Genomic DNA, 17,972 nt, shown 5'->3' on the forward strand with positions numbered 1-17,972 from the left:
AGTTGTTTTTAGTAAGGCCTTTAGTAAGTCAACTATAAGGCCTTTTAGAAGTTTTTCCGTAATCTGTCCCGACTGGTAAAGTTGGGTTAGAAATTGCGTGATTTGCGTATTAAATTCCGCAGTTGGGTCTTCCTGAAGGGGCAGGTAAAAGGCAGTATTAGACAGTTGTCTTTCTGCTTCTGTGATATAATCAGATTTGTTGAGTATGACAACGGCCGAGCCTTTATCGGCTTTTTTGATAATAATATCTGGGTTCGTCTTTAAATGAACAATGACTTCCCTTTCTTCTATGGAGAGATTGTTTCTCTTGAAATTTATTATCTCTGTGTTGAGGATTTGGTTCTTTATAACTCTAAAGAAGATTTCTAAGTTTAAGTTTGCCCCTGGGTTGGGGGTCCAGGTGCTTTTCGGTGCAAATCTTTTATCTTACTTTAGATTAAAAGTATTGGGGGGGTGAGGGTGCATTGTGAAAATGATAGGTTATTCTCATTTTGCGGAATAATTTTCTCAAGTCTATGAGCGATTGACTAAGGTCTATCCCTTTGGGTGTTGGGCTAAAGGTAAGTCCTTGGCTGAGGACAGAGAGTTCTTGTGCACTTAATTTGGACTTAGATAAATTAACAACGAAAGACTTAAGGTAAGTTTCAGAGGTTTTATTTGACGAAACATTAAAATCACTGTTATTATTGAGGTTTAAAGTGTGAGCTAGTTCTTTTACCATCCTGAATATTCTAGATTGGTTGTTGTGGGTGGTGGAATTAAATCGTTTTCTGGATGAGGATCTGGAGTGATACCTCTTATTGTTGTTATTGACTCTGGAGGTCCTGGGGGCGGATCCTCTTGGTGTGTGTGGCTTTTTCCCACTTCCATTGAAGTATTTTCCTTGGAAAGGGTCATCCTTTTTGCTCTCTAAGCTGAGGCGGTCGAAACAGAGTTGCAATTTGGCTTTACCCGTAGAGATTTCTCTATCTATGACCGCGGTGACTCCCAAATCCGCTTCGGAAAGTTGGCCGGCGTCACATGCATCTGTGAGTTTGCTTTTAGCTATTACGAGATCTTTTTGAATTTTCTCGCAGGTCCTATCTAGGTGTTGGATATGGATCCTCATCATGGTAAGACAGTTCTCTTTGGTGGAGCGGGCTCTGAATTCCGCTACTTCTTTGTCGTATTCCGTATTGCCCGGTCGAAACGGGGTTGCAATTTGGCTTTACCCGTAGAGATTTCTCTCTCTATGACCGCGGTGACTCCCAAATCCGCTTCGGAAAGTTGGCGGGCGTCACATGCATCTGTGAGTTTGCTTTTAGCTATTACGAGATCTTTTTGAATTTTCTCGCAGGTCCTATCTAGGTGTTGGATATGGATCCTCATCATGGTAAGACAGTACTCTTTTGTGGAGCGGGCTCTGAATTCCGCTACTTCTTTGTCGTATTCCGTATTGCCCGTGTAGATCCTGGGTTTAAAGGAAGACGCTACGATTTTTGCGGCATGGCAAGCCTCTAGGAAATCATTCTGTACTTGGAGACGAGCGGCTTTGCTCTTTATATTTCTGACACTTTTATAAAGTGGTAGGATGTTTTCCGGTAATTGTACCGATTTAACATTGGAAGACTGGTTGGTGGTTTCAGAATTGACTGGGAGTCTTTTAGCCGGTGGAGCTTCTTCCATTAGGGTCGTTATGGATTCCGAGTTGAAGAGGGAATCATGACTGCCCGCTGGGGTCACAAATTTAGCAATAACTGGTTAATGGCAGGTTTAATAAATAGGTAGATAGAGATGGGCGATTTCACCAGTTATCCCTTTTAGTAGTGACTAGTTTCGTTCAGAATTGAACTCTTCAAACTGATTTATCTCACTTAGTGAGGTTCTATATATACTGTGGGGAAACCCCGGTGAGATTTCACCGGGGTTTCTAATACCGGGGTTTGGTATTTTACCGGGGTTCCGGAATTTACCGGGGTTATATTGAGATTATTTTTGGCGGGGTTTCCCGTAATTAAAAATACCGGGGTTTGGTATTCCCCTCCGAATTGGTTTGGGGATGTGAGGAAATCCCAGTGGCTGAAGACTGGGAACGGAGCGCCGTTGATGTCCGTAGAGTTATTGCTTCGGCTAGGAGTATATGAGATTCTTTCTGGTGGGAATCTTGTGGCGACGACTGTGGTAGTCGAAAAGGAAGTACTCGGTAGCTCTTGGGCGGTGACTGTGGGAGTCGAAAAAGAAGTACTCGGTGGCCCTTGGGCGAGCTCCCCGATGGTTTCTTGGATGGCTGTCTGGAGGGTGTCTGTCTTTGTGGGCTGGTTTCCCTCATCATTAGGAAGGTTGCCTTTGCATTTGTGTTTGGTTCGGTATTCCTTCCTACGGAAATCCTTCCCGCAATTGACACATCTGAAGAAAATTGGATGATGTCGCTCCCTGGCGTGTCGCAGGACATAGCATCGTTTGGAAAAAACTTTTCCGCATTCTTCACAGGCTTCCATTATGTTTGTAAGGAAGCGGTTATTATGACGTGAAATGGGTCATTGTGACGTAAAGTGGGGCGACATATACATTAGAGAGTATATAAGGAAAAGAAATGGGGGTGGTTAAAGACGAACCCCCATAAAGAAAATGGGGGGGTTAGAAAAGAACCCCCCGTGAGAGGGTTGATAGGCTAAAAAATCCAAAGTTGGAACACCCAGTGGAGGGGTTGTAAACAAAAAAAAAATAGGGGATGCCCAAGTTCAGATTTTGTCATTGATACCGTGTGGTTGGAAAGTTTTCAATCTAATGATTCAATGAAGTTCAATGGCGTGTCTATTGATTGTAGATTTTTGGAGGTCACTAATTTTAAACCATTCAGTAATTCAAAATAAATTTAATTTACTCTGTCATTACCTAGTAATAGTATGCTGTATGGTTAACTTCAGTTTTCATGGCAGATAATTCCATAAGTACACAGTATAAACTAAATTTTCTATTTCTAAATAATCAGTTGACAAAAAAAATCACAAAAATAAAAGTAACTCTGAACACAGATCATGGATATCTAGAGCAAACTTCAGATTTATAATAATTTAATATATTCTTGTGTAGTAGTGTAAAATGGATAATTTCATAGTATTACGGGGCCTATAAAGTCTGTCAAAACATTACATGACACCCAGAGCAATATGCAAAGTATTCATTCTAAAGTTGTTTTTGGTTTATACTTGTTTGTAAAAATAGAAACCAATCAACTCAAATAATGTTTATTGAAAAATTTTTCCCGAAATAGTATAAATAGAACTTCACTTTTGAGTCTAACCAGTCTGAAGAGTTCAATACGAACGAAACTAGTTACTGTAAAACACTTGGGATAACTGGAAGAATCGCCTATCTCTACCTATCTTGAAAAATTTTATAGGCCTATTTCAAATAGAATTTTAATATTGTTAATTATTTTATTTCTTTTTTTTTAAAATGAAAGCCTACCTTAATTAATAGAACAAAAATCATAAAAGCACACAGTGAGTCAATGTTGCGGCCAAAGGTATTTTATCTTGGAAAACAACCAACGGCCCAAATCTGTTTGTTGGAAAACGTTATATGCCTCTTTGAAATTCGATTTTAATATTCTTAAATTATTTTTTTTATATTTTAATGAAAGCTTACTTTATTAACATAACATAAATAAGAAAATCACACAGTAATAAGCTCTAGAAGACAAAGGTAAATCATGTTGATGTTGAGTAAAATAGGCCTTATCAAAAAAAGGGCGTGTCACTTTGACATTTTCAAATGGTCCATTTTAATCTGGGAATCGTAACAACAAGTATTTGGTGGATTAGTTTTAAAGTTAATAAAACCTTTTTAAAATCGACAATAATTTACGGCCTTATAGACCAATTCATAAACCGTCACAAATGCCGTCTCTCACTTCATTCCGGGCTGTACCACGCTTTATCTATGCATGTTTTAAAAATATAAATCATGTTTTATAAATTCACGAAAAACACACACAACTAACATATAATTGTATGTGATAATTCTCGGTAGTTTTGTTACCGAAAATACTATAAAACTACGAAATTAAAGAGATTTAGTTCATCGATATAGATATCGTAACGTCGTTGAGCGAACTGTCAGTGTGTGTTTATTACAGACAATTCCCAAGATGTGTTACTGATATAATTTATTCCCTAGAGTGATCGGCACCTGGATAGATGTAATGGTTCAGGCGGTAATGAATGATACATGAAAGCGATAGCTTCCTGACCTGTCTGTCAACAGCGGCAGTCATGTGGCATTCTCCCCCATTTCTAGAGCTATAGTTAAAGATGGGTTGCCAGGCAACGAAACATACACCCACAGCAGCAAAGTCGTCCGAGCAGTCAACAAGAGTTGTCACATATTTTTTCTATTGTTGGTTATGAAACACTTATACATGTTATAATACACTACCAGCGGCTGCCAGGCAGGATACGCCCACATTTTCGAGAGATGGATAGAGAACAAGCTAAAAAGAAAGTGATTTTTCCTACAATCAAGGGCCATAATTCAGGAAATTTGATTAGATATGCGCAAATATCGAAAGGAACCAAGATCGTTGGGTTAAAAACTTACATTTCATGTTTCAACAAAATCGGATAAAGATAGGTTGCCAGACAACGAAACATACGCCCACAGCAGCTATATAGTCCGGGCAGTCAACAAGAGTTATCACATATTTTTACTTTTTTCGGTAATGAAACATTTATAATACATTAAAATCTGATTAAGAGTAACAACTCATTAAGTAATTATCAGAAAACCATTAGAATTTGTTTGGTTTTTATAAAGTTCTGTCCCATGCTAACGTTTAGTATACGAAACTTTTAACATAATGGATTTAGCTGTTTCAAGTCATAAAGATTCATTGAAAATCAATATACTTGTTCGTCTCAGGACCTTAAACTCTGTGTATCAATCTGAAGTCAATCGGATGATAACTTTAGCCTCTAGAGCGTCACAAGATTTTTCAAAGTGATCAATGGCCATAACTCTGGCAGTAATTATCCGAAATCGTTGAAAATCAATAATTGTAATCAAAATGAACCGATCGGATAAACGGCTCGCAGGAAAATAAACGATTCATCTAATAGTTAAACATAGTAGATAAATTAACAGGTGTTGATTTTTAAACGCCTCTCGGGAAATTGGACTACTCGTCTAATAAATAAACGCATTAGACAAGTCAACGCTTCGGCCATTTCTAAACACCTCTCGGAGAAAATAAACGGTGTACCATTAAATTAAACTATAGTACTAATTAAACGATTTTTGTAATTTCCAAACGATTTTTATCGATATCAAACAATGTTTTGAAATTAAACTATATGCATAGTTTTTAGCGCTAAAAACCCCTTATTAAACAATACAAGTTTTACAGTGTACTCATCATAGAGTTATATATAGAAACTAGAGTCCGCACTGATCACGTGACTCCCATGACTACAACGTTAAAGGTTTGTGCCAGAATGGAGCGACGGCCGCCATGTTAGTTCCGGGGATTATGAACGTAAATACCCGGATGCTCACTATGTTATCGCATCAATCAATCTGTGTCAAACTGTTTTAAAACGTGCACAAATATTAAATTTTTAAATTTTCTCACCCAAATTTTTATTGTTTAATAAAAATAATAATAAAGATCCATGGACCGACTTATCTCCGGCCCATCTTCCCACGTAAAGGTTATAGAGCAATTTAATTTGACATGTCAGCGATCTCGACCGCAGTGTCTCTACGGCTACTTTGGACTTACTTTACCTTCGTTTTCTCTTTTAAATTTTTTATTAAAATATTGATCTTTAAAATTAGTGCAAAGTCTACAATATGTATTCCTATACAGTAAATTTGTTAAATTGTTTTAGAAATTTATGGAACTAATTAATAAAGAGTGTAGAGAAATGAATGGCCCGCAGAATTATATGTACCGGTATTTTTATTTATTTGTTAATTATTTTTTTTTAGGAAATTAGGGAATGAAAAGTGAAGAAAAATTAATAGCCTACGTAAAATGTTGTATTTCTATTTACCGGTATTTATTTATTTGTTAATTATTTTTAGAAATTTATGGAACTGAAAAAGTGAAGAGAAATTAATGGTCTGTAGAGAAATGATCGGAATAGTTTTAGAACAACAACAATAATAAAGGAAATATGTTAATGAAATGAAATGAGGTTTAATGCCCTACTGTTCTGCACCAACCGGGATAATGAAGATGGGCATACACCATAAAGTGTGCTATGAGAGAAATTTTACCCGAACAGCGGCGGTACGGCCTACTCTTTATATCGATTTCCACCTGTTAAAGGTTCTTTTACGTGCACGCCGCATTTTCATCACATCCGAACGACTAGACACTGTACCTTGACATACACTCCGTCTGCACCACTGACAAGGGGAAGCTCCGTTGGAAAATCCTGAGGTATACTTTCTCGCGATCGAACACCGGATCCCTTTATTCTGTCACTTAGAAACCGCGGTTCCCTAACTTACAAGTACATTGAAGACTGCCCGACCATAATATGAAAAAACAGCAATAAAATGAAAATTAAAAATATCATCAATTGTAATTTGTACCTAATAATCCTATCTGCTGTTACGAAATTGTCTCAGTTTAATGTTTAACAGCCATCTGTTCAGAAGGCTCAGGACTTGTTTTTTTAGTGGAAATCTGTAATTTAAGAAAATAATATTTTAAGCCCTGTTGTTGCATTGATATTTATTTACTGCAGAGGAGAGGTGGACGGACAGTGAATGGTGGACTGGAACTTCGATCCAGACTTTGAGAGACGGTCATAAAGTTTGCTTCACTTTTTGAGGCCTATGTCAGAGTATTAGAAAAAAAACCCACCTAGGTGAAAAAAACAGTACAACTCTTGCCGTAGGTTCATATTGAGAGAGAGAGAGAGAGAGAGAGAGAGATAGGGTTTAACGTCCACTCTACACAAACTAGGTCATTTCGGGACTAACATATGGTTTAATTTTTTTATTCAATAATTCGCTTGCGCGTAGCGGTCTTTAGCAGTGAAACCGGAGGACCTGGAGAAAACCCACGAGGTTGGACAGGCGACCCTACTCCTTGTCACGTACAACCGGGGAATCGAAACCCCGCCAGTTGACTCAATGACATATAAGAGTTAGAAGATATGGTGACTGTATAATTTAATAATATATATTTTTTTAAAAAGGTGTTAAATGTGTCAAATTGTGTGTGTGTTTTTTGTGTGTGTGGGTGTGGGGGTGTGTGTGTGTGTGTGTGGGTATGGGTGTGTTTGTTTTCGGGGAGCATTGCAGAGACAGCGTATCGTTCGGATGGGACGGAAACTGAGGTCCCGCGTACACCTTGGCGTGCACGTAAAGAACCCTTGCCAGTTGGAATTCAATTTCCCTTATAGCACTGTATGACGTTAAACCCCATTTCATTCATTAATTTGTTTGTTTTCGCTTGTTCAACTGAACTTGTTTATGTTTTGAAAAATATTATGACATGAAAATTTATTATATATCTTAAGTTTCTTCTAAAGATTTAGTAGTAAAGGTTTTTTTTTATTTTAAAATGACTTTTAGATTAGGTCTTCACATCAAATTAATGACATTAATTCGATTGTTATTGACGTTTACATTGGCAACTAAGCTTGACCCTAACCCAGTGCTAGAAGAATGGACCGATTTTTGATAGGCACAGTTGATAAATAAATATAACCTATGAAACGCTATTCCACTACCCTTTTTTCGGGTGTTTGAGCAGCCAAAACAGCAGCAACTTTCTGGCATATTGATTATAATAATCTAATGGTCGTCAGCGTCAACTCCCCGGAACTAACATGGCGGACAAGGCCCCTTCTCGGCACGCTGTCACATGATCACTGCGGACTCTAGTTTCTATATATAGCTCTATGGTACTCACCTATAAATTGTTTGCCTCTTTGTATTGTGATTTAATCATTAATAACATATTGTCTGTATTATATTTTTAAAATGAATAAGTCAAGCCTTATAATGTAATTTAATTGGTCCTTGTTGTCCTTTGGGTTGGTCCGAATAGCAAAGATAAATATGGGTCCGATGTTATGCAATATCGATGCAGGGTTGTTTTTTTTTTTTTTCTCTTTTTTTTTCTAACAATATTTATTCAATATTTACATATTATAAAGATACAATATTCGATTATGGGATCTGAAAACAAGCCGTACAGATATATAAATGCATTGTTTATAATTATAATCACGATTTACATACAATTATAATTACAAAAGCAAATGCAGGTTCAATCAAGAAACTGCGTGTTCACAGTCTAGTATAACTTTCGAGCTTCTGATATCTAGATTTTAAAGCTTATAGATTGCAGTTACACAGGGTACATGCATATGCAGTAGGAAATCGGGAAGTTGGACGTACAAAAGAATGGAATCATTCAGAAAGATTACTCAAAATAAGAAAATTATAACGGGGTGAAGGCGAGAATTACATGTAACACACTCGTGGACATTGTATAAATATATGACATGCGCATGTAATGTAAACGTATGTGTGTGTGAAATGGCTTTATTCAATATCCACTTCCACCGAAATGAATTGGGCGACATTTAAAGTAGATGTATATTGTGACAGCGGAGATTTGTCACCGAGTAACACAGAGTAAGAATATAGTTCCAATCTTTTGGCGCGTTTCTGATCACTTGACTTACCGTTAAGCGCCCCGTAGAGTGATTTACGGCACTGTGCTCTATGAATGATTGATTTAGATTAACTGAAGCTGCAAGTAATGTGTAAAAGCTCATCGTATGACGTATATAATTCAAAGTTTGGATTTTATAGCAGCCAATAATTGATGGATTACATCTAAGTTATAGACGAAGATGTAATGATACGTTTTAAAAAATTGTAAGTTGTTCATTGTAGCATACATTTTGGCCGACGTTATATGAATGTACAGTGCGCTAGAAAAAAATCCTAACCGATACAGAATGCCGGTAAATGTTTTCCCGAGATTACCTAACTCATTTTGTTGTTATTCAAACCGGCCCGTACATTATACATGTACACGTTTTCGCGGCAGCATTACTGTATTACAACTCCTTCAATTAATTATAGACAATATTATTTCGACCCTAGCTTCTCGCGAATTCCTTGCGGGAAGCATGGCAAAACACGATGTAACGTATCTCTTGAATTCAACGGCTCGTCTAATAAATGAACGCCCTAGATCATTGAACGGGAAGTCCATTTTTAAATGCATCTCGGGAAATTCAACGGCTCGTCCAATAAATGAACACCATAGATAAGTGCACGGGTAGTCCATTTTTAAACTCAACTCGGAGAAACTAAAGCTGTTGACATTAATCTAAACAATAGTACTAATTAAACCATTTTTGTTATTCTTCAACGATTTTTATCAATTATCGAACGGGGTTTTGAAAATAAACAGTATGAATAGTAACCAACACTAAAAAACCCATATTAAACGATACCATATTTGTAGTGATGGTCATCACCATATACAATTTAAAGTTTGAATTTGATAGCAGCCAATAATTGATGGATTACATCTAACTTATAGACAAAGATGTAATGATACGTTTAAAAAATTGTAAGTTGTTCATAGTTTGCATACATTTTGGCCCCATGTAATGCATGTACAGTGTGTTAGAAAAAAAAAATCCGACCCTAGCTTCCTCGCCAACATACCTTGTATTCAACTGAAATAAATTACTTTTTTTTCAACATGCTTAAATTGGGATAATATCGGCACTCAAGCGATTACCATGTTCCTCCGCGAAACACTGTAATACACCGCGAAACACCCTATTTTGCGGTGATTTTGCTAGCTGGCGTTTCGCTAGCGATTCTCCAAGATTCCGCCACGGAACAGGGAGTTTTTCCGCCATGTTGGGTGATTCTAGTCCCAAACTCCAGCAGCGTAGTGTACATGTTAAGTCACAAAACTTAATAAACAGAAACAGAGGCAAACTGGAGACCACCACAAAAATAAGCCATTAGAGAATACTAAGAAATTGGGGAACATGCTGCAGTAATCTAAATAGTTCCAAATATTTTTTTATACTTTTTTTTATCTCTGTTGAAATATATAAGCTTATAATTTAAAGCATGTTGGGAATATTTTAAGTGCTATATAGAACGCATTATCTTCAATGGCAATAAATTCATCAGATACATTAAATTGAAATAATATAATTTTCTTATGAATGTATTAAATTATTTTAGGTATTTTAATCCTCATTCTAACAAAGTTATAGTCAGTACACAATTCTATGGAATACAATTATTGTTTACGGAGCTACGATTTAACTACTGGTAGTTTTCTCTAATCTTTATTATGCATCAAGGATCCTGGTCAAAATGTGGCTAAGTAATAAAATTTAATTGTATTTTATAGAATTGTGTCCAGTGTCAGTGTACATGTAGTTCCAGTTAAATTAGTAAATAAAAGTTAGTTTGATATCCATGTTCTAGTTTGTTTTTTTTAAATTTTAGTTCCACTTCTAGAAACAGACACAATTACTGCCAAGCTGAGCATGTGCACTAATTTTTGTTATGTGTAAATATGCATAGAATATATTATTAAAAGGATATGAATCTCTCATTCTCTGCATTTCTTCTATAGCATTAGGAGCTGAAATATAAAGAAAATACAAGTTCAGATCCTATTTGTAACCTTATGTAGTGAAGTGGATCTCTGGATAGAGCGGATTACTGTGGTAGAGGGTTCACTACTGTAGAGGTGTGGGAGTAGCAGCTGGCTCAGAAAGACTAACACCAGATTAATCAGCAACTCTCTTTATTATACTCTGTCTCATGCTTGTCAGGCTCTCGAACCACGCTCCTAGCAACGGCTCTCAAAATGGCTCTCTCCTCAGAGCTCTAATCTAACGCTCCCACAAAAGGGCTCTCTGTAACGCTCCTTAACGGGCTCTCTATAACGCTCCTACAAGGGCTCTATGTATTGCTCCCTGTAAGTTGGGGTCAAACTCGTCAATGTAATCTACTGGAGAAATGGTCTCGGTCTTACCTCTGCTAACACGACTGAATTCCACTGCTACTGGGCAAGACAAGGTACTATATACCCAAGCAGAGGTCGCAGTGGATCAATTTCGAGTTGTGTAAAAATATGCAGACATTAAAATTTTTTGCGTTTTTGCTCTCTACATCTGCGTGATTTAAAGTCTCTCAAAATATGCAATAGAAGCAAGGAAAATCTTTACGTGAACAACCCTATTTTAAGTGTTTTTATTTCATCGATATTGTATTTAGTCTAATGACGACATAAGGTTGACAGCATATCTATGGTTGACGGCACAGTCATTTCAATCTTTCATTTCGACAGGAAGTAAAGAGCAAACTATCGCTATGAGAGAGAGAGAGAGAAAATGATACTGAAATTTCGGTGAAAATTTTGCCCAATCTCACTGAAATGACCAAATTTCACTGAAATCTCACCAAAATTTCACTGAAATAAAAATATATTTTGGTCTATTACTGAAATTTCACTGAAATAAACAAAAATTTTGGTCTACTGAAATTTCACTGAAATAAAATATATTTTGGTCTACTGGAATTTCACTGAAATATTTATATTGCAAATTTCATTGAAATTTCACTGAAATTAAAAAATATAAAAATGTCATTTTTTCATGGTAAATATTTTAATAACTGCATGTCGAAATGTTTTTAATTTCCATTAATTAATCACGTGATTTCGTGAAGTAAACAATTTCATTGACGTTTATTTTATTCGTCCATCACCGTGCGTAATCCACGAACACGTGCTACATGTAAGTAATATTAACTACATGTTTAAAATGATTTCTAAACTTATGAATGACTCAACATCAAAATTTGTTCCGATAATCATTGTATTATGATAGAATGGCTATTTTCTCAAATGTAACACCCATGTTTCAATACCCATATTTGGAAACGAGGTCATCGATTACGGCACCCGTAAATTTCATTTACAGTAAATATTTAACGATCAATTAATGCAACCATGTTTTGAAATCAACCTCTTTTATTGTGAAAAGATAAAATAAATCTAAACCTTCTTAAATTCAAATTTTGAGGTCATTGCCGGTTAGCGTAAACAATGTCAATGACAGAGATTCCAAGAGTGTCGGGTTACAGGCGAGCGGCAATGTTTTTAAAAATTTTGGAATGGAAAACGAACGAAGAAATTTTTAATTCTATAATGGTTGTAAATTATATGAAACTCTCATGCAAACAAAAGCTAGGACCTCGCGTGCATATTTCATTACTAAATTGATAAACTGGTGCTGCTATTTAAACAGATTAACGGGCTAATTAACCTAAGTTCTTTTCATCGTTTTGCGAAAGGCTTCGCATTTTTAATATGTGGAATAATAGAGTTGTGTTTGTGCTCGTTATTTTCTGGATTATATGACCCCCAAAACACCTATCACAGAATGGTTTGTTGGATAAATTTCGAAGTAATTAATTATAAAATGGATGTACTGATGATAAGGCGTAATTTCAAAAGCAGCCATGGTGAGTATAGTTGCTTAAATTCTAGTTGATCGGGCTATCGGCTATTGGTATATTTCGTCATGCAAATAATTATGTGACCTTGCTACATGTATGTTTAGTTTTTAAAAAATATGGTAAAACCGTTCTGTCTATATATATTACGGATCCACTAAAAATAAATAAAAAGATATAAATTATCAGTGTTAAAACCTTGTGTATTCAGAAGTAAATGCCTGCCTGCCACAAGTGACAGCCGATGCACATTTATCCCAAAATTTATTTTATATGCTTTGTTTTTGACAGGATAATTTTGAAACTGCTGAATGCTCTAACATCACACTGCATTGCACATGCCTATATTTATTTAATATTATTTTGATTGTGTCATTTCAGGCCATATTTTTATTATCATCGAAGAAAAGGACAACAGAAGAAAAAGAAAATACAGAAATTTGAGGGATAATTAATAATAGAATAATATTGTAATTGATTGGATTTTTTTTTCAGAATGCATGTTAATAAAGACTTTGAAATAGTAATGAGATTTCAGTAAAATTTCAGTGAGTTTTCAGTAAAATCTCAATGAAATTTCAGTGTGAAAATACACACTGAAATTTCAGTGAAATCTCACTGAAATTTCAGTGAGAGATTTGGTCAAAATATTATTGAAATTTCAGTGAGATTTCAGTGAAATTTCAGTGAGAAATTTGGTCAAAATTTTATTGAAATTCGCAAATAAAGTTTATGTATAATTACTATAGTTTACAGGACAATTTGGTCAAAATTTTATTGAAATTTCACTGAGATCTCACTGAAATCTCATTGAAATTTCAGTGAAATCTCACTAAAATTTCAGTAAAATCTCACTGAAATTTCAACAATACTTTGACCAAACCTTCACTGAAATTTCAGTGTGTATTTTCACAGGGGAAATTGTTTAATTTTCTCAAATTGTCCTGTAAACTATAGTAATTATACATAAACTTTATTTGCGAATATTGTTCTGAATTTTTTCAATGTTTATATTTTCATTGGAAACAAAACGAGAAACATTGAATTGTTACGGTGCAGACTTTGTGCCAAAATTATCAGGGCGTCAAAGTAAAACTTAAGATTTTTTCTGTGACTTTTCTTTATGGTTTTCATCAAGTCAGTATAGGAGTGAAAGATTGATACTGAAATTTCATTTTTCTTTTTATTTATTCTAATAGATATCGAAACATTTTCTAAATATTAATGGTCAATAAATGGCTTCATCTATGGTCAAAGTATAGTATGAAATACATGAATGGTCCTTCTAAATAATGGATTAGAGTTGAGAAGTGCTATTTTTGCTGGAGCGATTTTCAGCTGTTGTAATTTTAGAAGAGCTTTTTATGGTTCCTCTTTTTTTTTTAAACGTGAAGCACTGTCATTCCGACGTCGGGGAAATTTTCTGCGTCTAAATTACACAGCGTCCGTCATTATATGTGCGTTAATTTTGAAAAAAAATGTGTGAAAAACGCAGATTTTTGCGTGACTGCGACCTCTGTACCCAAGATTATGTGACGTAACCATGTGGTATAAGAAACAAGGAAATTGATGACGTAGTGTACAAACTACGAAATAGAATAATCTAATTATTCTCACATCGGGGAAATTTTCTGCGTCTATATTACGCAGCGTCCGTCAATATTTGCGTTTATTTTGAAAAAGATGTGTGAAAAACGCAGATTTTTGCGTGACTGCGACCTCTGTACCCAAGATTATGTGACGTAACCACGTGGTATAAGACACACCTACTGTTCCTGCTAATCCTAAGCATGTGCCGCCAATAGACAACAAGCCAACGACAGCGCGTGTAGTGACGGATATAACTTTTCAGTATCTTTCAGAAATTTAAATATACCATAAAATTTTATTTTTTTATCTCTTCATTGCTATTAAACTGTCAATCATAAAACTGATTTGCCAGCAGTGGTTTGGAAAATCAATATCTAAGCTTACACTATAAGCTTATTTGATTTCAGAAATAAAATATAAAGAAGAAAACACAACAACTAGTATAATAACATTAAACATCTCATCAGGGTACTGTTACTATTGCCCATGTAAACATATAAAAAAAAAGAGGTACACTCATTTGTGACATCAAAACAGCAGCTGCCAGGCAGGATACGCCCACATTTTCGAGAGATGGATAGAGAACAAGCTAAAAAGAAAGTGATTTTTCCTACAATCAAAGGCCATAATTCAGGAAATTACAATTCGATATGCGCAAATATAGAATGGAACCGAGATCTTTGGGTTATAAACTTACATTTCAAGTTTCAACAAAATCGAATAAAAATTGTGACCTCTATAGGGTCCAAAACCTTGATATACCATATTTTTATGCTATTTGAGAACGAACAGCGGCCATTTTGTCTGTCAATTTTGGGCCGATTTTAACGAAATTCGAACTCAGCCATCCTTAGGGTGTAACAGTGATATAATTATATGTTTTTTTAAATCGGATAAAAATTATGACCTCTATAGGGTCCACAAGCTAAAAATGCGATTTTTTCGTACGATCAGGGACCATAATTCAGGAAGTTACAGTCTGATATGCGCGAATATCGAAAAGGAACCGAGATCTTTGGGTTATAAACTTACATTTCAAGTTTCAACAAAATCGGATAAAGATAGGTTGCCAGACAACGAAACATACGCCCACAGCAGCTATATAGTCCGGGCAGTCAACAAGAGTTATCGCATATTTTTACTTTTTTCGGTAAGGCTGACCTTAAAAATATCTTTGTTTCGCCTAACGCGACCGACTAACTAAAACCACCCCCGACTTAAATTATTTTATTGCACTTTTCCACGATCTTTTTATTTTATTTTGTGTGTCAACCTGAAATATATCACGAGAGTTATTTCCCTTTACTATGGCTATAGTTTGATTCATTATTGAAACTGGTTGATCAAGACGAAAGCGTCATAGGTGTCGCTTCTCAACAATATGGTTGCAGACGAATACACGTCCATTCCCACGAAATGATTCTGCTTCTATGTCTGTGGTGCGTAGTTTTAAACATGACGACGATATTTTCAATATCCGTTTTCGAGAAAAATGAAGGCACAACCCGCAGTATCGTTAAAAACGTGTTGAAGGAGTTTCACACTTCAAGTTCGTGGCAAATCGTTTGCGAGTCGGGCATCACGAAAAATTCCCGATGTCATTCACTCATTTATTTTTTTGCCAATTGAATAAAGAAGACGAATGTTTCCACCCGGAAAATTATTAAGCTGTCAAATTAGCTCTTAAGTTTAATAAAAAAACCTTTCAGTTCGTTACTTTTTACGTCAGACCCCAAATTCATTAAACAAAATTAATGAATCTGTAGTATACAGCTAATAAGTTTTCTGTATTGATTTCTCTAACTTTAAAAAAAAAATCTGAAAAAAAAAACCGACCTACCGACCCTTCTCCTCGATTGTGGGTCGGGTTTGGTGAAACAAAGATATTTTTAAGGTCAGCCTAATGAAACATTTGGGCCGATTTTAACGAAATTCGAACTCAGCCATCCTTAGGGTGTAACAGTGATATAATTATATGTTTTTTTAAATCGGATAAAAATTATGACCTCTATAGGGTCCACAAGCTAAAAATGCGATTTTTTGTACAATCAGGGGCCATAATTCAGGAAGTTACAGTCCGATATGAGCGAATATCAAAAGGAACCGAGATCTTTGGGTTATAAACTTACATTTCAAGTTTCAACAAAATCAGATAAAAATTGTGACCTCTATAGGGTCCACAACCTTGATATACCAGGTGACACAAAAAAAAACGTTCATCACCGAAACTTGAATAACGAAGAGGGGTTGTCAGGGACCTCCAGTGGTTCCAGCAGGATGGTGCCACCCCCCACACCTCAAACGAATCATTGGCATGGCTACAGCAGCGTTTCCCTGACCGACTGATCAGCCGCAGGTGTGACCTGGAGTGGTCGCCGCATTCACCGGACTTGAACGCCCCATATTTTCATCTGTGGGGATACCTTAAGGACAGGGTGTATGGCAACAACCCCCAGACTATCCCTAATCTGAAGGCAGCAATCACAGCAGCAATAAAAGCGATCCCAAGAACTTTGCCCGCCGGATCCAAATGTGCTTGCAGCACCGGGGAGCTCATTTAGAGCACATTTTTTGAGCGCCAGTTAAACAAAGAGTTTTTGTGGTACAGACTTGAAACTTTGGAGATGTCTGCTACATAGACTTAACCTAATGTAGCTGAATTTTTGTGTTAATCTAAATAAAATTTTGAAAGTTATTCGATTTTTATTGATGAATGTTTTTTTTGTGTCACCCTGTACCATATTTTTACGCTATTTGAGAACAAACGGCGGCCATTTTGTCTGTCAGTTTTGGATCGATTTTCACGAAATTCGAACTCAGCCGTCCTTAGGGTGTACATGTAACTGTGATATAATAATACGTTTTTTTTAAATCGGAATAAAATTATGACCTCTATAGGGTCCACAAGCTAAAAACGTGATTTTTCGTACAATCAGGAGCCATAATTCAGGAAGTTACAGTTCAATATGCGTGAATATCGAAAGGAACCGAGATCTTTGGGTTATAAACTTATATTTCAAGTTTAAACAAAATCGGATAAAAATTGTGACCTCAATAGGGTCCACAACCTTGATATACCATATTTTTACGCTATTTGAGAACAAACGGCGGCCATTTTCTCTGTCAATTTTGGGCTGAATTTCATGAAATTGGAACTCAGCCGTCCTTAGGGTGTAACGGTGATATAATTTACGTTTTTTTAAATCGGATAAAAATTATGACCTCTATAGGGTCGTACAATCAGGGGCCATAATTCAGAAAGTTACAGTACGATATGCGCGAATATCGAAAGGAACCAAGATCTTCGGGTTATAAACTTACATTTCAAGTTTCAACAAAATCAGATAAAAATTGTGACCTCTATAGGGTCCACAACCTTGATTTACCATATTTTTACGCTATTTGAGAACGAATGGCGGCCACTTTGTCTGTCAATTTTGGGCCGATTTTCACGAAATTCGAACTCAGCCATCCTTAGGGTGTAATGGTGATATAATTTACGTTTTTTTAAATCGGATAAAAATTATGACCTCTATAGGGTCCACAAGCTAAAAACGCGATTTTTCGTACAATCAGGGGCCATAATTCAGGAAGTTACAATACGATATACGTGAATATCGAAAGGAACCAAGATCTTTGGGTTATAAACTTACATTTCAAGTTTCAACAAAATCAGATAAAAATTGTGACCTCTATAGGGTCCACAACCTTGATTTACCATATTTTTACGCTATTTGAGAACGAATGGCGGCCACTTTGTCTGTCAATTTTGGGCCGATTTTCACGAAATTCGAACTCAGCCATCCTTAGGGTGTAATGGTGATAAAATAATACGTTTTTTTAAATCGGATAAAAATTATGAC

The 17,972-nt window shown here is 35.9% G+C and overlaps 1 protein-coding gene across 4 annotated transcripts in view; it reads right to left on the reverse strand.

Moving 5' to 3' along the window:
* Positions 1-17,972, reverse strand: part of LOC126825412 (inactive phospholipase C-like protein 2) — a 369,332-nt gene that overhangs the window by 291,266 nt on the left and 60,094 nt on the right. For all 4 annotated transcript variants that reach the window (XM_056102008.1, XM_056102007.1, XM_056102009.1 and 1 more), the window contains exon 4: positions 10,600-10,639. In XM_056102008.1, the coding sequence (XP_055957983.1) occupies positions 10,600-10,639 (40 nt within the window). The remainder of the gene's footprint in view (positions 1-10,599; positions 10,640-17,972) is intronic.

Source organism: Patella vulgata, chromosome 6, assembly GCF_932274485.2.
Source record: "Patella vulgata chromosome 6, xgPatVulg1.2, whole genome shotgun sequence".
NCBI classification, from domain to species: Eukaryota; Metazoa; Mollusca; class Gastropoda; family Patellidae; genus Patella; species Patella vulgata.